General features: G+C 32.8%; 3 protein-coding genes across 3 annotated transcripts; 2 read left to right on the forward strand and 1 right to left on the reverse strand.

Moving 5' to 3' along the window:
• The first annotated feature begins 7,560 nt into the window (after positions 1-7,560).
• LOC133175891 (phytanoyl-CoA hydroxylase-interacting protein-like) lies at positions 7,561-8,808 on the forward strand. The gene is made up of 2 exons (XM_061311028.1): positions 7,561-7,627; positions 7,895-8,808. The coding sequence occupies exons 1-2, from the start codon at positions 7,600-7,602 to the stop codon at positions 8,542-8,544; spliced, it is 678 nt and encodes a 225-aa protein (XP_061167012.1). The 5' UTR covers positions 7,561-7,599; the 3' UTR covers positions 8,545-8,808.
• Positions 8,809-9,358: 550 nt separating this feature from the next.
• Positions 9,359-10,440, forward strand: LOC133175678 (phytanoyl-CoA hydroxylase-interacting protein-like). Its single transcript, XM_061310786.1, has 2 exons — positions 9,359-9,408; positions 9,692-10,440. The coding sequence occupies exons 1-2, from the start codon at positions 9,381-9,383 to the stop codon at positions 10,438-10,440; spliced, it is 777 nt and encodes a 258-aa protein (XP_061166770.1). The 5' UTR covers positions 9,359-9,380.
• An 8,928-nt stretch (positions 10,441-19,368) lies between these two features.
• Positions 19,369-21,941, reverse strand: LOC133175906 (uncharacterized). Its single transcript, XM_061311042.1, has 4 exons — positions 21,828-21,941; positions 20,897-21,110; positions 20,658-20,762; positions 19,369-19,548 (listed from the first exon to the last, which is right to left on the reverse strand). Exons 2-4 carry the CDS (start codon positions 21,083-21,085, stop codon positions 19,384-19,386), a joined length of 459 nt encoding a protein of 152 aa, XP_061167026.1. The 5' UTR covers positions 21,086-21,110; positions 21,828-21,941; the 3' UTR covers positions 19,369-19,383.
• Positions 21,942-23,923: the final 1,982 nt, after the last annotated feature.

Consider the following 23,923-nt stretch of genomic DNA (forward strand, 5'->3'; position numbering starts at 1 on the left):
CAAAACAAAACAAAAAAAAAAGCCTCGTTTCCCCACTTGCGAATCATTTTCTCCAAGTTGTGTGACTTCATGGTCTTGTAATATTAAGTCATTAAGATCTTTTCGAAACATGATTTTCATGATGTTGAAGCACAAAAGAATTCATTCAGCTCGGAAAAACAGAAATGACCACAGAAATAACAGTTTTAATTAGTAAAAAAAAACAACTAATTGCAATATACTGTAAAAAAATCAACAATAATAAAAAAAATGACTATATTATACCTGTTAAAAGTATACTGAGAATATGATTTAATCTCAGTGTCCACTTGAATATTCAGTATTTTTTTTTGTCATAGAGTTCAGAATAAAAAATCTTTGTAAAATGTGTAATTTTCAATTTACTATCCTACATGTATCAACCAACTCTTCATTTTGTGAAGGCGTTGGTGGTGGTGGTGGTGGTGGGGGGGGGGGGGGGGGCTTAGAACTGGTTGTCTAGTGGGATTAGCTGTAAGGCCAACTTTTTTTAATGTCCTGTTTTACGGGAGCGCCGACCCTAATTTGGGCTAAAATGAAATAAAAATAAAAGTCCCTAATTCAAGTTTTATTTTTATTTCTCCCGCCGATAGTTTATTTATAGTCACTGAAAAAATAAAAGAAATATAAATAAACTTTTCACAAGCCTTTCAAACTGCGCTTTGTCATTGGCTGAAGTAAATATATTCATCCAATCACAGTATTCGAAGTCTGAGTAGCCACTGCACAGCATAGCGCCAAAATGTCAGAATCGGGGGGTTTCATATATTTTTTAAATAATCATTTTAAAAAGTGACATGTCAATGTCATATATTAGAAAAATATAAATTTCAGATTAACTTTTAATGAAAGATTGAATGAAAAAGACGAAACAGTAATCTTGATCAAATGTTATGCAGAGAGCCACGTGGAAATTGAGGTTCTGTCAACCGCTTGGTTTGAAAGGTTTTGATTACGTATTATCGTTGACAATTGCTTCAATACATTGAAATACGCCTTGAAGATTTTTTTAAACTTAATTTTAAGACAATAATGATTTCTTTTACAATTAACGACAGAACAGAACACTGTAGAACTGGTAGAAAGCGGCGTGACTGAGGAAATTCGAGTTACAACTTTCACTCGTTTTATGACAAATATTGGAATTCAAAATAACCTACTAAAATATATTCTTGATTGATATAAGACATTATTTCCTTTTATATCATTTTATTGAATTTGGCGTGCTATGTAACAAATTAATGTACATCAGTGTTCAGCTGATGTGAATCTCTTGTTTAGTAAAACAACATTTTTACCACTAGGGAAAAGTGTTGTTGTAAACGATACGCCCTTACAAATATTTAGATTCAAGATCTGATTTCTTTTTTTTTTCTTTTTTTTTCATTCAAAAGTTGTGGATTAGAACCAGTTTCAACAATTATTTTTTTTGAATTCTGCAGCAAACAGAATATTGTCGTGTGTATTTTACATGTGTATACTATTGACTATGGGAAAGATGTACATATTTTCTACAATTATGCTAAAAGTTAGCATGCTCAGAAAGAAAAATATTAGGATAAAAAGAGATCAAATATACTACAGACTCAGGAAATTTAAATATGTTTTCAATAGAGAGATTGGGGAACTTTTTTCCACCTACGTATCCATGTATATTAATTTGAATTGCGCTGAATAAAATATTATACAACTTTTTTTTTATCATGTTTCACGTGCACTTCGGTGAATTAATTTATTTTAGCTGATCCATTGAATGTCTCACTGTATTTTTGTCATAACTTTGCCAGAGCTAGTCCAAAATCCTTAGATCTTGTAATTTGCTGAATACGGAAAAATACAAGATTCTGAAAAGTTTATGAGGGGTGTGACATAAGTCCTATAATTTTTACTGTGGTGACACTAGGGTATTTGACAACTGAGAGAAGACTTTAGATTTGTATGTTTGATTTGCATTAATGTTAGAAACTGCAAGCTGTTAATACTAGATATGCACCCCCTGCCCCAAATATCTAAGAGAAAGTTAAATTTAAAATAGTTCAATGATATAAGAACAGTACCAGTTTTGTGTTTTGTATACATAAGTTTTTCAAATAGCACTTTTTTCCCTAACAAATTAAGGTCATAGAAAAAAAATTCAATCCTTAATTAAAAATAAAAAATTTTATTGCATTTTTTCATTTTATTTTTATTTTTCTGACCGACTGCTTAAATTTCGAACTTTTATTTTTATTTTTATTTCGACCCCCCGACTCAAATTTTTGGAAAAAATTCCCGTAAAACAGAAAATAAAAAAATGTTGGCCTAATCTCTCACATTTCATCTAATATATTACAGAAAAATTGATTTTTCTGGACCTTACATGAAAATACAGATAACAATGAGGATTCAGAATAAAAATAATATTAGGATTAAAACAATACAATTAAAGCTAAAAAAAATTATTTGGAAGGTAAACTCATTTTTTTTTTAAAATATTTTCCAGGTAGAAAACTTTTAATTAAAACTCTAGGTAAATACACGACTGCCACTAGGTTTTGTACATTAAGTTTTGACATGTTCCATGTCATGAGATTACATGAACCGCAATTGGAGAAACTGCCACAGTTTGATTTATTAATCAGTGTAATTTTATTTCAGCAGTGATCATTATGATTGACTTCTGAGTTAAATCTGAATGCATGTGCCATACTTTCTAACTGTTATTGTTTATCTAGAACATGCTGCAGCGAAGAAAAACGAAAGTAGCCGGCCTGTCAACGAAGCTCAAACATCCCTGTCTTCAAGAGCTGTTCAATATAATTCATAATTTCGTTTGTTGGATGCTCTACTAAAGTTGATTTTCAAAAATTTGTTATTGATTACAGACAGAAAGACCAATTGTTCATGACCAATGTGTTTATTAAGTTTTTTTGCACTTTAATTTTAACCATATGGCATGCAGTACACACGAGTGACCCGGAATTGGCGACTCCACTGTATTATTTTCACTTTATCTGAAAGACGAGGTAAGTATTGTACCCCGAGATTTACTAAACTTCATATTTTCCAGAAAAAGCAACAACCTTTTTTATAAAAAAAAAGTTTTAGCGATTAGAAATTGATAAATAAAAAATCGTATACCAAACATTGTTATCTTTCTTGGCTATTACAGTATGCAGAAGATTTAGTCGAATGCAGTGAGAGGTGCGGGATTTCGTTAATGGACAATTAAAATAAATATGATAACAAATCGTATCAATTTGGAAGTTCTCGATCTATTTTTTTTGTCGAATATATAAAAAAAAACCCAAATCAAATCTTGTATTCATCTGGAAGGTGAACAAACCTTTTAATGATCATTCTAGAATGTTGAATTTCAGCCAGTCAGGGAGCCAGGAATTGTTCAATCAATAAAGATCCTTTATTAGCTAAGAATCAAGTTTTGATGACTTTTTAAGAGCCATCTATACACTGCACACTAAAAAGTTGGACATTTTACTTACGCACTGTTGATTTAGCCCAAACTCAAGAAACTGAGAAAGTTATGTTAAAAATTCAACAATATCACAAAGAATGCATACATATTATTGTATTTCCTAAATTTCATTTAATTTAGAGGATTGGAAGTGGATCTTTTTATATCTAGTAGTTGCGCGAACAATAATTTATGTAACGTTGGACAGGGGAATTTCGCCTTAATAACCAATAATGAATAAAACCATATCATAACTAAAATATTTTTAGATTATTAAAAAAAGAATTTTTAGAATAATTTATTACCTTGGATAAAATAAATAATTTCATTTTTAATTTACAGTAGCTTTAACATCTTGAAAACGGCAGTTTCTTTACGATATCTAAAGAGTCAGATTTTATAGTACCAACACCGTGCGCAACGTCTAAAAGAATTTTTTTTTTAAATCCACCCTGTCTCACTTAATTATGGACCGGTAATTATTACTAAATAAATAGGTGTCAAAATAATGTAAAACGCATTTTATTATTGAGAACAAACGCATTTAACCGTATTCTCGGTATTTTTTTTTCACGTATGGATTACATCAATATTAATAAAATTTGTGAAAAGGAGATGGGCAAACAAGGCATGCAGATTGGCCATAACTACATGTACACCTGCTTAAAAATTATGATATTCATTTTGTGAATTTAGTATTGAGTAGAGTTCTTATTATTGAAATTTATAAAATTATGACTGAAACAAAACTTTCAGCAGGAAATTTTCTCTGCAAAAAATATTCTATTAATAAAAAAATAATGTGGTATTCTTGGGGTTCGAACCCCAATAAAATTTTGAGTATCTGGCATTCAAATATATTTGAGACTAACACATTTACCACAGTACTATGCTACACAGCTCTTGACAAGTAGTTCCATTTAAATCATGTTTGTGATCTGACCCTTGACTTGATGGACTTCAAGTATTTCTCAGAAAAATACGACTGTTGTGTGATAAAAGTGTAATTCTAAGGTATAGTGGGCCTTTGCTTCATGTTTTTGTTAACTAAAAATGTATATTTTTACGCATACTTTGAGGATAAACAAAATGGAGCGAAGACCCACTCATATGGAAAAATTATGTTAATACAGTATGAGTAAATGGTCATTTTTGTCCTCTTTGGTGTGTAAATAATATTTTATAGACAAATAATTTCAATCTTTATGAGATTTTTACATATTGTGTAGATTTTCAATAAAGTATACGTTAATGTTAGATGAAATATCAAAGAAAATATTTTTATAATTGAGATTTAATTTTACACCTTCATATTTGTCGCACCATAGGCATTTTGCTCGCCCTGTTCGCCCGTCCTTGGTCTGTTGATACCAAGTGGAAGTCTCGCGAAAATAAGGCATCGCGAAAATGTGGTGATAAATGTATATGCAGTACTACCATGGCCGTAGGAACCGGGGGGTTGGGGTGAGGGGCGTGCCCCCCCCCCAATAATTTTGCCGATATATAGATTACTATAGAAAACTTAGCTACTATATGCTTGTGCCCCCTCATGAAAAACGTCTGATGACGTTTTTTTTTTTGCTTGTCAAGAAATTTCTGATAGTTGATAGTGCCCCCAACTGAAAATGTATGGCTGTGCCCCCCCCCCCCCCCAAAAAAAAAAAAATCAAATCTTGTATTCATCTGGAGGGTGAACATAACTTTTTATGATCATTCTAGAATGTTGAAATAAATAAATAGAAAATACAGTAGAATATAAGTTACATAAGATTTAAGATGTCCTTGTACACAGTTTATATTATCATCAATGTGTTATCTTACTACAAACATTAAAACGCAAACTTTTAAAAATAGATGTACATACATTGATTTGTAGACTTTGACATCAGATTGTGTAATGAGTCTTCAAAATGGTCCAAATTACATCCTTAGTTTTTGTAAACAGCACTGTATTTAAGTTGACTCAGGCATACATATTTTTGGAACGAACCCTTCCTTGTTCATGAATTGAACACTGAAATTGATTGCCATTCACTGAATTATATAATTTTTTTGATTTATAGAATTTAACATTTACTCATGTCCAGATGTCTCTAGAGATAACGTATCAATTTTTCTCCAAGTTACAACCGGTCTGTTTACAAGGTGATGATTAAGATAGTAGACCGGCAAATGCTTCTTCCTCTAAACACAAATGCAGGTATTGAGTAAATGATCTAAAATTCATGGTTTTTAAGACAATTTTATGAACATTCATAATGATAAGCAGATGTCTCTATATGTTGGTGTCCCATCCCTACCAGAAAAGGTGAAGGCTTGCACTTCCGTATTTGAAGATGTTCCCACGCTCTATTGTTGACCCCCTTTCAAAATGTGCCTGAATACAAAGACAAAAGGTCACATCTATCCCTAATTTTGAGTAATTTTGACCCCCCCACTCCCTCAAACTGAAATTTCTTCTTACGGATCCATAACAAGAATATAAAAGTTGAACAGTCAATGCATAAAGATATTTTAGTCCAATTTGGGCATTTCTTCTGCTGATAATGGACTTTCAACTTTTCATATCTTTACGGGGATATGTGCTATTCGCATACACTTTCAGAAATTGGTTCGTTATTATACTAAACAGATATGAACCTGCTATTAATATTGGACTGTTGCGAGGAGCGCTGACTTTCACAGTTGACGGCTTACTATGTACGGAAGCTCTTCTACGATATAAATATTTAGGTCAAAATTTAATTAAAACGAAAATAACGGGTTATTTCAAAGCACAAATAAATTGCCCATGAAGAAAACGACAACCACCCTACCCTTAACTTCCGGCCTTCACAGGTTAGTGCCCCTAACACCATACCTATGACCACTAGAAATATTTCCCATCTATTATCAATTCTGTACCTCCATACATGATGCAGGTTTAAATGTCAAAGTAAACAGTTAACTGTAAAAGTCAGTGCTTCTCGCAAAAGTCCATTATACAAAAGCAATTCAATCCATAAAATGGTTCAAATGCGAAAACTGAAACGTAATTTTCTCTTGATGAAAAACTTATTTTATTGTAAATAAAAACATTTTTGGCAGCAAATTTTGTAATGAGATACTATTGTTATAATTATATACTCATTGGTGATAACAATAATGATTAAGGTCTTGAAATTAGCCACCAGACATGTAGGTGGGGGGCATCATTATTGTTGGCATCTGGTAGATGATTACACAAGTCATCAGATGGAATTTGCAATCTGGCATGGCAGGGACACTGTGTATGCAATGGCCAGTGTTAATCCAATTAATTTTATCCAATCGGAACTAAGTACTCCTATACTGAAATCTTATCTTGATTAGAGAAGTCACACTTTAATCACTTCTTTGTTTTAATAGCTGCCAGACGCACCTAAATTTTTTACGAGAAATCAATTTACCCACCCACCAGCACCCTGCTATAATTTGTTTAAAAATTCATCAGTCCTAAATCACAAGCAAACTAATTTTTGTTTTTGCGTTGTTCAGTTATTATAATTATATTCTGGTAACAACTTGTTGCTTTCTACAACTTATTTATGACTTGTAATAAAAATCTGGGTTTCAAAATTGTATGTATATCACATTTTATTATACTGATGTTATTTTTATTGATAGGCGGTTTTTTAACCCCACCTTTGCAAATTTATTGTCATTTATTCAGTCATTTTTTTTGTTAATCAATGATTGACACTAATTTCATCAACTGATCAAATATATTTGTGGTAAATTGAATAAATGACCTTTCTCACAAAACAAAGTTGTTCTGTCTTTTAAGTGCAAATGAACTTGGACTCATTGGAGATCAAAAAGTGGTTGTTACGTGTTGACAAGTAAACATTATATTATTATAAAGAAACATGGAATGAATTTGAGGTTATTTTAATAATGGAAAAATTTGGGTGACAAAAAGAATTTTTTTATGATGTGCAACAAGAAATTTAAAGATTTCACCGAGGGAGGTGCGCATGCACTAGCTAGGTTGTAGATCATCGATTTAGGTGTTTTTTAACATTTTAATATCTGCAATCTTGACCTTTTACGCAGTTTACCGGAATGCATATAGTAACTGGACTACTGCCTTGAATCAGATTGATTAAATGGCGTCAAAGTCCCGTCAACGTTGGTGTGAGTATATACGTTCTTTATAAAATAGTTTCATATTGTCGTTCATACCTAAATAACTACATTTTATGTTCATGTGTACATGATGACTTCGAAAAGGAAGTAGGTCACCTTGTTGAGTAAATAAAGAACATGTCATGTATAAATATCCGAGAATGACGACATATTTTTTAATGATAATATTCTTTAGAAATTATTTTTTTTGGTCTTCAGTTTATTAAAATTATGATACTAGTACTTTAAAACTATCATATTTTTATTTGTGAGCAGATCTGTCGAAAACTGAAATCAACGAGCTTTGCAGACGAAGTATAAAGTATATACGAGAAAACGATGATAGATTTGCACCTGTACCATATTTTTGGCGAGACAAGCCATCAAAGTACTGGAATGAAATAGGGGGATTAATGATCCCTTACTTAAAGAACAGTAATGGAGATCCACGTTCACCTATCAATGGAAACATACATGGACTTTTCTTCAACTGCTCCATCGATAAAATGTCACTTCAACCACCCACTTTCTCCTATTTTGGAAATGAAAGATTAACTATTGCACCATATGTGATATACAATGCTTGGAAAAATGTGTATTTTGCTGATTTTTACTGTCATTATGGTACCCATTATGTCACATTGGTAATTACGTCATCGGGTTCTGACGCAGATGTTTTCTGTAAACGGCATCATTTGGTAAGGCTGAAACCGAAGAATAACCCTTTTCTCACTGTTATAAATAGTAAATTGTTAGTAACCCTTGGAGTCAATGTGGAACTTTTTTACACAAATTCGATCAATATATCATCCATATTAGCCGATAACCTTGGAAAGTTTACATTTATCCAATCACGTGGGCGCGGGCACAGCAAGCTCAAAGGGATTCCAAAAAACCCTGAATGCCATATTTGTAATTTGGATTGATTGTCTGAGTGAATGTCTACTTTCAGCAGCGTAAGCATTATGTTCATTTTCAGCTATCAAGAACTGATAGGGTTTTGCTTAAGCTTGTTGCCATGTGGTTATTGCATGTTGCTGAACAGTATTGTCCCTGTACCGAATTCCTGCTAAGTACCAAAGACTCAACATTTTATTGTTTCTCAGTATGTTGCAAAATATCAGTAAAATTACTTTTGAAAAACGTTATTTCTCTTATGTTGTGGAATGAAAACATGAGTTGTTTTATAAAATTACACATAAAGTGAAATATTATCAGTTACTGATAAAATTTGAATAAAAACATCACTTATCATTTAGAGCAAATAGACTACAGGAAATTACATATTCGTAATATACATGTACTATTTAAGTCTTTTTCCTCAATATTATTATTTTTACATACAATGTAGATGGCAGTCTTTACATGTCTTTTCCACGAGTCACCTTTTCTGCAAAATAAAATGTGTATGTGCATGTATTAATAAAAAATCCCTTTTTATTCGAAAAAAACGTTTTTTTTTTACTTTCAGTTTGGCAATTCTCTCTCTCTCTGTATGTGTGTGTACATGTGAGGGAAGAGGAAACCATACTGAAACAATCGTGTTCCTCAGAATGAACACAATTTTTTTAATTTTTGGGCTTTACAACCGAGATTAGTTATTAATAATCTCTCAAATTTTCACGTCTATTTATAGTATTTTATTCATTGTGACCTTGTGCATGTATATATTTGTATATAAATGTATGTTTAAAAACAAAGTATTACCTGTTATATATACATGTAGTTTGATCTTAAGCCAGACTGTTATCAAAATGCAGTAATGGCTTCCTGGTACAGACCTCGACACCGTGAGTACATTATAATATTCCAGTATATTTTTTAAAGTTAATATAAAAAGTTAAGGAACATGTAGTTTATGTAAAATATATGAAAAATATTCGATTCATAAGAGGATTGAATAAAACGTTATTGTTCCTAAGTTTACACCTCAGCTAAAAGTCAAAAACTGCTCCAAACATTTTATTGCTGAGAAAATTGAAAAACTTAAATTGTCCAATCGCCAATATCTTTGTACATGAAATAAAGTGTGACTGATGTATTTTGCAGCATATTATTATATTCATTCATTAGATTTAACGAGAAGCGAAATCGACGAGCTCTTCAGACGAAGCGAGAAATACATACGAGAGAATGATTACAGATTCGGTCCTCTACCTTATGTGTGGCGGGATGAACCTACACAGTACTGGGATAAAATAGAAAGATTTATGATTCCCTACTTAAAAGACCACAATGGAGATCCACGGTCATCTATAAACGGGAATCTTTATGGACTTTTCTTCGGATGTGCTCTCGATAAAACTTCACTTCAACCACCTACCACTTCCTATTTTGGAAATGAAAGATTAATGATTGCATCCAACTTGATATATAATGACTGGAAGAATGTGTATTTCGCTGATTTTTACTGTCATTACGAAGTCCATTACGTCACGTTGGTTATAACGTCACCGGGCTCTTGTGCAGATTCCTTCTGTAAACGACACTATTTAAAAAAACTTAATTCTATTGACAACCCCTTCATCGTGGTGGATGAATCTGAATTATTTGTTACACTAGGGGTTAACGTAGAACTGTTTTACACGGATTCTGTTGATATTTCATCCATACTCTATCATAATCTTGGAAACTTTTCATACGTTCGAACATGTGGCTGTGGACACAGCAAACCTGAAGGGATTCCAAAAAATCCAGACTGCCCCTTATGTAACTTGCGCGGATCCATGAATTTTTTCCAAGATTGGTCCATGTCTACGCAAAAAGACATTCTGACTAGGAAATCATTTGACAAGCAAGTAAAAAAAATTGAAAACTTTTAACATGGGGACGTTGGGATAGTTTCAATCAGTGTACTTCCTATATATAAACATAAAAATGTTTATAAATGACTCTCTATACCATTTTAGGGGTCCGATGTAATTTTTTGGGAACTTAATTATATAATCTAAATAATTTTGAAAATCCCAGAAGGGGGTGGGTGTCAGACCACAGGTGGGTGTTTTTCAAGTAATTTGGCAATTTGAAACCTTGTTTGGGAGAAAGAAAATAACGAGAAAAATACCCTCTGTAATACAACTTTACGTATACAATGGTCACATGAACCTCTTTAAAGGCTCAATAATACGTTGAATAAGATTTTTATAATTTTTATCAAATATTTTATCTTCCCCATGATTTATGCATTCCTGTAAAAAGTAGTACTGAGCAGTTTAAGCACTCATACACCATGGGACGTCAAGCATTGTACTATTTTCTTAGTCTAAAAATGTAATTCTTTTGATGCTGATTTAACGGTCGCAAACTGAGTTTTACCGGCGACGCGTAAGGGTATAATGTATTGCGCTCGCTCTGTGATCGGAAGGTCGTGTGTTCGAATCACGGCTACGACTGACCCAAGTCGATAAAAATAGGTAGCAACTGCTCCTTCGCCAAGCGCTCGGCATTTTGAAGTGAAAGTTGCGGAACTTTCGGATGAGACCTTAAAAACGAGGTCCCGTGTCACAGTAGGCGTTGGCACGATAAAGAACCCTCAATGGCCCTGAGTGCCGAGTAAAGGTCTAAATTTGAAGCCCTTCACCGGTATATAGTAACGTCTCTATATGAGTGAAAAATTTTTGAACGGGACATAAATCAACATACAATCAATCAATCAATCAATCAGACGAAGCGAGAAATACATACGAGAGAATGATTACAGATTCGCTCCTCTACCTTATGTGTGGCGGGATAAACCGACACAGTACTGGGATGAAATAGGAGGACTTAATAGACCACAAATGAGAACCACGTTCTTCTATTAACTGGAACCTATTTTGACTTTTCTTCGGTTGTATTCTCAATAAAACTTCACTTCAGCCACCTATAACCTCCTATTTTGGAAATGAAATAATAACGGCTGCATCCAACGTTATATATTATAACAGGAAGAATGTGTATTTCGCTGAATTTTACTGTCATTATAAGGACCATTACGTCAAGTTGGCAATAACGTCACCGGGCTCTTGTGCAGATTCCTTCTGTAAACGACACTATTTAAAAGAACTATTGACAACCCCTTCATCATGGTGGATGATACTGAATTATTTGTTACACTAGGGGTAAACGTTGAACTGTTTTACACGGATTCTGTTGATATTTCATCCATACTCTATCAGAATCTTGGAAATTTTTCATACGTTCGAACACGTGGCCGTGGGCACAGCAAACCTGAAGGGATTCCAAAAAATCCAGACTGCCCCTTATGTAACTTGCGCGGATCCATGAATTTTTTCCAAGATTGGTCCATGTCTACGCAAAAAGACATTCTGACTAGGAAATCATTTGACAAGCAAGTTAAAAAAATTGAAAACTTTTAACATGGGGACGTTGGGATAGTTTCAATCAGTGTACTTCCTATATATAAACATAAAAATGTTTATAAATGACTCTCTATACCATTTTAGAGGTCCGATGTAATTTTTTGGGAACTTAATTATATAATCTAAATAATTTTGAAAATCCCAGAAGGGGGTGGGTGTCAGACCACAGGTGGGTGTTTTTCAAGTAATTTGGCAATTTGAAACCTTGTTTGGGAGAAAGAAAATAACGAGAAAAATACCCTCTGTAATACAACTTTACGTATACAATGGTCACATGAACCTCTTTAAAGGCTCAATAATACGTTGAATAAGATTTTTATAATTTTTATCAAATATTTTATCTTCCCCATGATTTATGCATTCCTGTAAAAAGTAGTACTGAGCAGTTTAAGCACTCATACACCATGGGACGTCAAGCATTGTACTATTTTCTTAGTCTAAAAATGTAATTCTTTTGATGCTGATTTAACGGTCGCAAACTGAGTTTTACCGGCGACGCGTAAGGGTATAATGTATTGCGCTCGCTCTGTGATCGGAAGGTCGTGTGTTCGAATCACGGCTACGACTGACCCAAGTCGATAAAAATAGGTAGCAACTGCTCCTTCGCCAAGCGCTCGGCATTTTGAAGTGAAAGTTGCGGAACTTTCGGATGAGACCTTAAAAACGAGGTCCCGTGTCACAGTAGGCGTTGGCACGATAAAGAACCCTCAATGGCCCTGAGTGCCGAGTAAAGGTCTAAATTTGAAGCCCTTCACCGGTATATAGTAACGTCTCTATATGAGTGAAAAATTTTTGAACGGGACATAAATCAACATACAATCAATCAATCAATCAGACGAAGCGAGAAATACATACGAGAGAATGATTACAGATTCGCTCCTCTACCTTATGTGTGGCGGGATAAACCGACACAGTACTGGGATGAAATAGGAGGACTTAATAGACCACAAATGAGAACCACGTTCTTCTATTAACTGGAACCTATTTTGACTTTTCTTCGGTTGTATTCTCAATAAAACTTCACTTCAGCCACCTATAACCTCCTATTTTGGAAATGAAATAATAACGGCTGCATCCAACGTTATATATTATAACAGGAAGAATGTGTATTTCGCTGAATTTTACTGTCATTATAAGGACCATTACGTCAAGTTGGCAATAACGTCACCGGGCTCTTGTGCAGATTCCTTCTGTAAACGACACTATTTAAAAGAACTATTGACAACCCCTTCATCATGGTGGATGATACTGAATTATTTGTTACACTAGGGGTAAACGTTGAACTGTTTTACACGGATTCTGTTGATATTTCATCCATACTCTATCAGAATCTTGGAAATTTTTCATACGTTCGAACACGTGGCCGTGGGCACAGCAAACCTGAAGGGATTCCAAAAAATCCAGACTGCCCCTTATGTAACTTGCGCGGATCCATGAATTTTTTCCAAGATTGGTCCATGTCTACGCAAAAAGACATTCTGACTAGGAAATCATTTGACAAGCAAGTTAAAAAAATTGAAAACTTTTAACATGGGGACGTTGGGATAGTTTCAATCAGTGTACTTCCTATATATAAACATAAAAATGTTTATAAATGACTCTCTATACCATTTTAGAGGTCCGATGTAATTTTTTGGGAACTTAATTATATAATCTAAATAATTTTGAAAATCCCAGAAGGGGGTGGGTGTCAGACCACAGGTGGGTGTTTTTCAAGTAATTTGGCAATTTGAAACCTTGTTTGGGAGAAAGAAAATAACGAGAAAAATACCCTCTGTAATACAACTTTACGTATACAATGGTCACATGAACCTCTTTAAAGGCTCAATAATACGTTGAATAAGATTTTTATAATTTTTATCAAATATTTTATCTTCCCCATGATTTATGCATTCCTGTAAAAAGTAGTACTGAGCAGTTTAAGCACTCATACACCATGGGACGTCAAGCATTGTACTATTTTCTTAGTCTAAAAATGTAATTCTTTTGATGCTGATTTAACGGTCGCAAACTGAGTTTTACCGGCGACGCGTAAGGGTATAATGTATTGCGCTCGCTCTGTGATCGGAAGGTCGTGTGTTCGAATCACGGCTACGACTGACCCAAGTCGATAAAAATAGGTAGCAACTGCTCCTTCGCCAAGCGCTCGGCATTTTGAAGTGAAAGTTGCGGAACTTTCGGATGAGACCTTAAAAACGAGGTCCCGTGTCACAGTAGGCGTTGGCACGATAAAGAACCCTCAATGGCCCTGAGTGCCGAGTAAAGGTCTAAATTTGAAGCCCTTCACCGGTATATAGTAACGTCTCTATATGAGTGAAAAATTTTTGAACGGGACATAAATCAACATACAATCAATCAATCAATCAGACGAAGCGAGAAATACATACGGGAGAATGATTACAGATTCGCTCCTCTACCTTATGTGTGGCGGGATAAACCGACACAGTACTGGGATGAAATAGGAGGACTTAATAGACCACAAATGAGAACCACGTTCTTCTATTAACTGGAACCTATTTTGACTTTTCTTCGGTTGTATTCTCAATAAAACTTCACTTCAGCCACCTATAACCTCCTATTTTGGAAATGAAATAATAACGGCTGCATCCAACGTTATATATTATAACAGGAAGAATGTGTATTTCGCTGAATTTTACTGTCATTATAAGGACCATTACGTCAAGTTGGCAATAACGTCACCGGGCTCTTGTGCAGATTCCTTCTGTAAACGACACTATTTAAAAGAACTATTGACAACCCCTTCATCATGGTGGATGATACTGAATTATTTGTTACACTAGGGGTAAACGTTGAACTGTTTTACACGGATTCTGTTGATATTTCATCCATACTCTATCAGAATCTTGGAAATTTTTCATACGTTCGAACACGTGGCCGTGGGCACAGCAAACCTGAAGGGATTCCAAAAAATCCAGACTGCCCCTTATGTAACTTGCGCGGATCCATGATTTTTTTTTCCAGGATGGGTCCACGTCTACGCAAAAAGAAATTCCGACTCAGAAATCATTTGACAAGCAAGTTAGAAAAATTAAAAACTTTGAACTTGGGGAAAAGCCGGGGTATCTTCAATCGGTGTACTTCCTATAAAAACATAAAAATGCTTATAAATGACTCTCAATACCATTTTACCAGAGGGCCGTGTTTTAAGGGGTTCCGAGGTCATTTTTTCTTTTGGTTACTTAATTATATAATTTAGATAACTTTGAAAAATCCTGAAAGTGCGCATGTATAATACAGTATACTTCGATCTTTGCTAAGTAACACAACAAAGTGAATTGTGTATAATATTATGTATATGCATACTGATTGTACAGGTTGTACTAATTCTTATGTAAAGAAAAATTTGATCTTATATGAAATATATTACATATTGTATAAATATTTCTTCCAAGATGATGTATATTGGAACTCTGAAATAAACGTTCCGCTGATGCTTTGATCTAGATATACAATGTCAGAATTACAGTGCAAAAATTTGAAAACTGTTACTATTTACAGCATAGTTATACATGAATTTTCCAATCTTAAATCTGTGTCTTTTGTTGATTTATTTCTTTGCTCCTTGTTTACTTGTCATAGTCACTACTGATGATTTTACGATTTTGGATATTTTGGAAAAAATGTATGATGAAGGAAGAAAATCATTGTGAAATTACTGTGGGTGTGTCTAATTGTCTATATATTTACGATTAGTTATTATCTAGTTAAAAATGTGGATTCCTCCTGTAAAAGGAAGTTTTTGTACAATAAGAAAGCCTTGAATCATAAACATCGATATATTACATGTACAAAGTCACCGGAGTCGATCAGGTTTTTTTAAGATTACGATGAAGTGTGTCAACATTTTTATCTTGATATTGGGTACATCTAGGTTAGTTGTTTTCGGAAAATCGGTACATGCATGTTTTGAACACAGTTTGTTTATTAGGATATTTTACCATTACATGCTAACGTTATGAACCTTATGTTTGTTTGTTGCTTGCTACTTAAGGAAATACGTTAAGGATTTGGAAAGGTTAAATCTCACCCACAAAATAAAAGATGCACGTCATTTAAGCTTCATGTCAGCTGGCTCCTTGCGGCTTTAAATGATCTGGAAATGCAGAAGTTCAGAGCTAGCCGTATTAATTAAAATATAAATAATTGTAAATTTTAAACATTATTAGAGTCCTGGCTAATGCTTTATAGGACGTTATACTCTTGATCAATATAGCCCTGGTTTGTCTTCTACGTTCATTATTGCTATAGTACTTGCTTAAATTGTTGTGACGCTATTTTTCTTTTTTGGGGGGGGGGGGGATCATTTTAGCGATAAATGATTTTTTTTTTTTAATGTTTAACGATTACTATTTGATATTTGCTTTAAGCATCGACCCACAATCTGCAGTAATGTTTATACAGTAAACATAATGTCCTATTCTAAATGTGACATCCAAAAGGTTGAAATTTTTACCACAATTTTCATCTAGATATCGATGCTTTAGTAAGACTACTACCCACATGAAAGTGTACGCTATAGCACCCTTGTACCTGGGTATTCAATAAGCCACAAAAGATTTAATTTACATAAAATATATTTATACATGTATCAAATTGAGCATAAAATGCACAGGTGAGCATATGACTCTGGGCCTCGCATTTTAGTAATTCAAACAATTGATTCATTGCCAGTCTATGATTAAAGATAGTGAGGATTGTGATGAAATAAATTCTGGTTTTAAAAAAGGGATTTTTAGAAAAAATATTTTTTTCTGTAAAGGAAAAAAGAAGAAGAGAAAACCGCCCAAATTGGAACTTAAAAACGTCATTTGGCCCCTAGGGTGAAAATGATTATTCCAAAACCTTATTGCACATTTGCAAAATACGCCCCAATCATCTTGCAAAAGATGAGATGGCTACTATTTTATTTTGTGTGAGTTATGGAACAAGGATTTTGTAAAATAAAAAAAACATCGTTATTCGACCCACATTTGGCCTCTAGGGTGAAAATGAAAATTCCGAAACCCTATTGCACATCTACAGGACACCACCAATCATCTTGCAAAAGAATATATGGCTACTGCATAAATGTCAGAGGAGCATTGGGAACCAGGGTTTTGTAGGAAAAAACCGTGGTTTTTCAACTCCCATTTGGTTCCCAGGTTGAAAATGAAAACGCATCAAAACCTAATTGCACATCTGCAGGACACCAACTATCACATTCCAAAAGATGAATTGGTTACTGGTCTGCTCAAATTGTAAGAGAATTACAGGAAGAAAGAAGTGTGACAGACGAACGTCGGAGGGATAACGACAATACACAAACTTTCTTTATAAAGTGTCGGTATAATTTACTCATACCTAGCGGCCGATCATGTCGCGTACATTCTCGTCAAATGCTATTCTCATAACAACTCATATAATTTATAGAGACGTCCCTCTATTTAGGTGCAATATTTCATAATGCACCACATATTATGACTTATTTGGAAGTTTGTGCTTCTGTTTTGAGTTTTTAAATTGGTGTTATTTCATGCTCAAATGCTTAAGCATTTATTAATGTTCCTATTTTTTGATTTTTGCACAATATGAGTGTATATAATAACGAATTCTCAAAAAGGCGTAAAACAAAAATATTTACATGCAGAATGTACAGTGAACACCTAAATTCTTTATCTGGAGTTGTCGCTCCTCAACCTATATAGACTACATGAATCATCAATGTGTACAATTTACTTAAGAGAATATTTCAAACATTGCAACGTGGTAAGTGTATAATTATCATATGTAAATGGTAAATACTTTTTTTTTTCTATGTGTCCAATATTGTTCGACTTCTACAGCGAAGGTGGCCTTACTATGACAAATAATAATAAAAAGGTCAAATTATATATATATATATATATATATATATATATATATATATATATATATATATATATATATATATATATATATATATATAATTTAATTCTGGTTGTAACGCTGTATTTGATTGGATAAAAAATTTACTTTATATAGTATAAAATGGGTTGCGTCACAATAACTTTAGTCAAAAACGTATCGATCCGCCTGACGTTACATTCAAATTTTGTACAAATGGAGTCATTTTTTAAGGACAATCATATTTTTTTCTTACTCCAAATGAATGAAAATTAAACTATAAGGAATGAATTTAATAGCTACCCAATTTATACTGTATAAACTGGGTTGGAACAGTTTACGCTTTTTTATAAACCGCTTCGCGGTTTATAAAGCGTAAACTGCCCCAACCCAGTTTATACCGTATAAAATGGGTAGCTATTAAATTCTTTCCTTAAATAAATGTAAATCCACAGTGCTCGGTAAATTATAGGTACAATTTTAAAAATGAAACACGAAAACGTTTAGTAAAGCTTTAGCGCTTTCATTTTCAATCTTCAGAAGCTTTACAATAGGTAACACAGCAACATAACGTCATAATAAGTGGAACACAAATTCTAGCGTCTATAGTGACGTCATAGTTAAACAATGCGGGAAATTTGTAGAATGGAAACAATATGTACAATTGTGATTACGATTACGATAAATTGTTAAGTTTAGGTTTGAAAATATGTATGAAATGTTTTTCTTTTTCGCGTCTCCGGATGTCACTTTCATTTGAAAGTTTGTAAAAAGGAAATATAGTAAACTGTTTATTTCCACAGCGATCCAAATACGTAGAGCATGCTCTTGCGTATCGAATCAACTGAGAGATATAAACCCCATATGACAAACTCATATATATATATATATATATATATATATATATATATATATATATATATATATATATATATATATATATATATATGAGTTTGTCATATGGGGTTTATATCTCTCAAATGATTCGATATTCGATACGCAAGAGCTTGCTCTACGTATGAACAATTTCTAAACCAGGTAAGTTATTGACAAACAAGTTGATAAAACAAGAATATCAACAGTCTCGTTTAACAATTAAAGTCATCAATTCATAAGTTCTATGTTCGATACAATGGCCTTGTCAGCAAATACAATCTATCATTAAGTCATATGCTGACTGACGTTTTTCACTTTAATTGTCAGGCCATTGAATTGTCGAAGCATTTTCCCGTTATTTCCCGATCATGACAAGGTACACATGACAGGGAATGCTCACTCCTCCGTGGCACCTGATCCCACCTCTGTTTTTGAAGGTCCACAATTGCTCTGCTCCCGATTTGTCTTGTTTTAATGGAATTTGAGCTTGATTACTGTTCATTATATGTATCTCCACATTTCTTTTGAAAAAAAATATTAGGAAATCAGGAAAGGGTGTAAATTGAAATACTTTTAATGTGTATTATTGCAATAGTATGAAAGAATTCATGAAAAATAAACAACAAATCGTGACGTATTATGACTTTATGTGAAGTAACTTCTTATGCCAAATATATTAACAAAATAAATGATCAAACAAAAGACTAAAATGACAATCCAGATTCCTAATGACATAGATACCAGCATTCTCGTCCGAGAAGTAAGCGTCCTTATCAACGTCTCATTTCCAACCTTTCTTGCCTTTTGCAACTACAAAAGAAAATATTATTATTATTCCATATTTACACATATATGTAAAAAGTCAATTATGCAAGTTTTACAATAAAATTCTCTGTTCAAAGCTGCAAACAAATATATGTTCTTTACATAAAGTATACTGCAGCTTTGCTATTACAATAGTAAAGAAACGAACCATGTTAAGATGAAACTTTAGCATTTTCTTTTCTTTTACATTAGAGTCATTAAATGAGTATACCCCAGTATGCAAAGATGATCACGCTGTAGTTATTCTCTGATTGTAAGAGAAGTTCATATGTATTTTTTGACAGGGAAGTTAGTATATTTGTTGATCTAGACTGTGAAGTATATGTAAGATCAAAAATTCATAATAAAACGAATTTTCATTTCAGATCTTACTTGTATTATCTCTATTCCTTTGTTTATTGAACTTAAACCAACATAGCTAGAACATTTCAAGAATGCTTACGAAACATCATGTACATCTGAGCAAATCAAATCTTCAAGGATTACATGTCATGTAACACCAAAGGGAATTTAGCTTTTTGATAAGATAAAATCTGTATATATTCTTTACAAATAAATGACGAGTAACATTTCTGTTTGACTTTTGATTCAATGAAACCCCTTGTGAAAATATACATGTATAAACTAAATGGATGTGCCTGTCTGATGACCTTTTTTTTTGCTTGTCAAGGAGTTTTTGTTTAGTTGTGCCCCCAAACTGAAAATGTTTGGTTGTGCCCCCACCCCCTACACTTAAGTTGCTCTCTAAGGTCTGTTTTTGGACTTTTTTTTCTTTTTTCTTTTTCATAAAATATGTGACGTATATGTATCTTCCATATTTTCTGAAGAAAATGTTACTTATTTACCCAACGTCAGTTTGAAATGTGCATAATTTAAATAAGTTTCTGAGTCAACTAAAAATACAGTTTATATAGGAAAAGAGCAATTAATCTTGTTTTATCACCGTCTGGCTTCTTTCATTACTGGTTAGCAAATGACTGTTTTTCCCAATGGATTTTATTGTGCCAATTTGTAGCATTTTATTAAAAAAAAAATGATTTTTAACAATAAATAGTTGCTACCCAAATTGCAAGACATAGGAACTAGAAGATTACCTTTGCCGCTGTAATCACTGCAAAAATCCCCGTAGGACAGAAGCATATGACAGACAAAATTGAAAGACCTAACAAACAGCGACTATTTTCAGAAACAGGGGATTCCTGAAAAATATGAATTCTCAATAAATATCATTTTTCTCATAAAACTGAAATACATGTATGGATATTTATTGTGTTTTATTTTAAAAGAAAAAACTTGTACATAACATTCTTTAGTTAATACTTTTTCTTTTTACCTGATCCTTAAAAAATCTTCGGTTTGATGATTTTAGGCGGACTTTGTTATTATTGGATTGTATATTCTCCTCTTCATTTCGATGACAGCATTCTGAGCTAGCGTCACCTTTGACGTCATTTCGAGAACACCTGCAATTTACACTGTCATTCTCGTGTGCTCTGGTATCTCGAAGTAACTGGTCTTCCATACTATTTTTTTGTCTGCATAATTATCTTAAAAAGAAAATACTTAAGCTACATATATATACCTCCATGGACAAATGCATTATTATGCAATTAGCTATTAGACTATCCATTGCATATAATAATGATAAAATCAACTTTTTTTTCAAATAATTCTCTCTCTCTCTCTCTCTCTGAAAGTGGGAAAACGGAAATAATCATCGCGATGTTTGGTTTTGTTTAATAAACTCGATCCACGGAAAAATCGATTTTGATGTAGAATTCTGTGTATCTGCAATTGTGTTAACATAGAGACATTTGATCAGTATAAAAATAAAACCCGTTATTTTGCGACATGAACAGAGGATTGTATAATTGACATTTCCAGTCGTAATAAATGGTTTATAAATATCTTGGCTCTGTTAGCCATTGGATATTAATAAACTCCTAATATCCTAACCAATATCTTAAAGTACATAAGCCATATAACCTCAAAATATCAAGTAAAAGCAATTTCTCGGAATTCTTCAATCTGCATTTGATACCAAACATTCAAAACACAATTTGATCAATTCGATAAAAATATGTACTAGGATTAAAATCAAAGTTTTGGATACATTAAACAAAACTGAATATTTTAAAATATTCTATATTTAATTAAGCTGCATATATTCTTCATTACAACTTCCTGACAATAAGAAAAAGAAAAGACAATAAACGATAATTTTTACTTCTGACGCTAGAATCTAACTTAAAGGTAGACAATACCTTGGGATTCTAGATGACGAACAAAGAAGAAAATTTGCTTTAAACTTCAGCCATTAAAGTTTACAAACATTCAAAACCAAGAAATGTTGATGTAGTGAAGTGGAATATTGCTGCAGTGTTTGCTATCTGGTAAGTAGATAATGAGTAAAAATCCTATTTGACAGATTTCATTACTTTTACATTTTTTTTTTTATCCAGAAAAACAAAATACGTACATCGATTAAATTAAATGTATAACATCTAACGTTAAGTTATTGTACAGACAAACTCGAACAATGATTTTTATATAAAACAAAATTAAAAATTGTTACGATTTTTGTGCATACAGTCTGAGAATCTGTAATGTAAATACAGCAATGGAAAACTTACCCTGGTGTTTACAGTTCCCTGTCACTAACTAGTGTCCCCCAGATCGTTGTTTTCCAGACTCTATAAATCAATAGAATTTTTCCTGACAGCAACCATTGGATAGATCAAACAGTTTCTGCTTCGCGTGGGAACTTCCGGAAAACGTTAAATAAAAATGGCTTGTTGTAGCGAAACTTTTATTTTCAAGTTACATCACTGAGGAATTAAAAATCTCATTCAACATCCGGTTTTCGGATTTATTTGAGAATTAAAATATCATGTACAATAATTGAACTAATTGACGTCAAGTCTTTTAAACTGTGAGGGGTTGAAGTTTCTGTTTGGTTAAACATTGAGCGATGTAGTGTGGTATCGTGATATATATCACGTTATTTATAAATTTATATCAAAAGTGCAATAAAAGGTCAGCTTTTGTTTAGAATTCTGTTATAAAGTTTAAATTTCAATTGACATTGTAATGTTAATGACCATTATCTGAAGTAGGAGTTCTGATTTACTGACAGCTAAGTTTTGTTTTAAGTAAATAGAGTTTAAAACACATTATTGGGATGGTTCTTTTAGATCAGTTCAATTAAACCCAAAATTAGTTTAGTTTAGTTTAAGAAGTATTTAATTCACGATATACGTAGAAGTATATACAATGAATATGGATTGTACAGCAGGCAAAAATGGCCTATATTAGTTCTCTCCATAATTACACATGTATGGAAAAGGAGATATTCACATAGATATAGAGGAAAGAAGCTATGATATATCAGCAATCAGTTGAAAAATTATAAAAATCAGAACTTAGAATTACAGGTTTATATGTATTACAGGTGATACTAGTCACTTTCGACAATGTTATCGTATAATTATTCATAAAAAAGTATATTATTCGGTTTATGAATAATTGTATTATATAGTGTTAGTTATTTAAATTATCAATTTTTTTGGTTTAAAAAAAGCTCATTTTAATATTTGAAAATTTCTATACACGCATTTGTTACTTGTTTGTCATTATTTGATGTACGGAATGTGATACCATTTTACGAATCGGAAGATGTACATGTACATGTAAGCGCAGTCAGATTGCTTTCTACACATGTATGTTAGTAAAAAGAAAATATCAAGAACTTTTGAATCATGTTTAATCAGCTCTAATTAAAAAGTTACTTTCTCAGACACTTAAACATCATTATTGATACCATTTTTAGTCATTGTATCAAATAAAGAATAGAACAGGAATAAAAAAGTCTTTTTTTCATAAAATAAATTACAATTCGACACCCCCCCCCCTTTTTCGATGGATTTAACTCAGCTGCTGGACGTGATTAGATTCACGTGCGACATTTTACTTTACACGAGTTTATTAAAATCCTAATTTTATAATATTTTCTTGCACTATTGTTCTCCTATTCTAATTAAAACGATGGAAAATGCGGTAAGATAAATAATACATTTATGTTCCTTTTTTTATTCCTACAAGTCCGAAGCCAAGTCAACTGAGCTAGTTTTTTGAGGGATTAAGAGAAAATAACAGCAGTATTGAAAGTGAAAAATTGTCGTTTATTCAAGTAAACGACGCAAAACAAAAATACACATAGTTAGGGGGTCAGAAGAGACTAGATAAAACTTCTAAAGAACACAAAAATCTTTGGCATCATATTATGCAAGAACTGACCCCCTAAAGTTAAACATTCCATAAATCAGGCACTGATATGCCTGCCATCAAAAAAGGGTGGGAT

Source organism: Saccostrea echinata, unplaced genomic scaffold (genome assembly GCF_033153115.1).
Source record: "Saccostrea echinata isolate AGI-Se365-2 ecotype Australia unplaced genomic scaffold, CSIRO_AGI_Sech_v1 ptg000064l, whole genome shotgun sequence".
Lineage (NCBI taxonomy): Eukaryota > Metazoa > Mollusca > Bivalvia > Ostreida > Ostreidae > Saccostrea > Saccostrea echinata.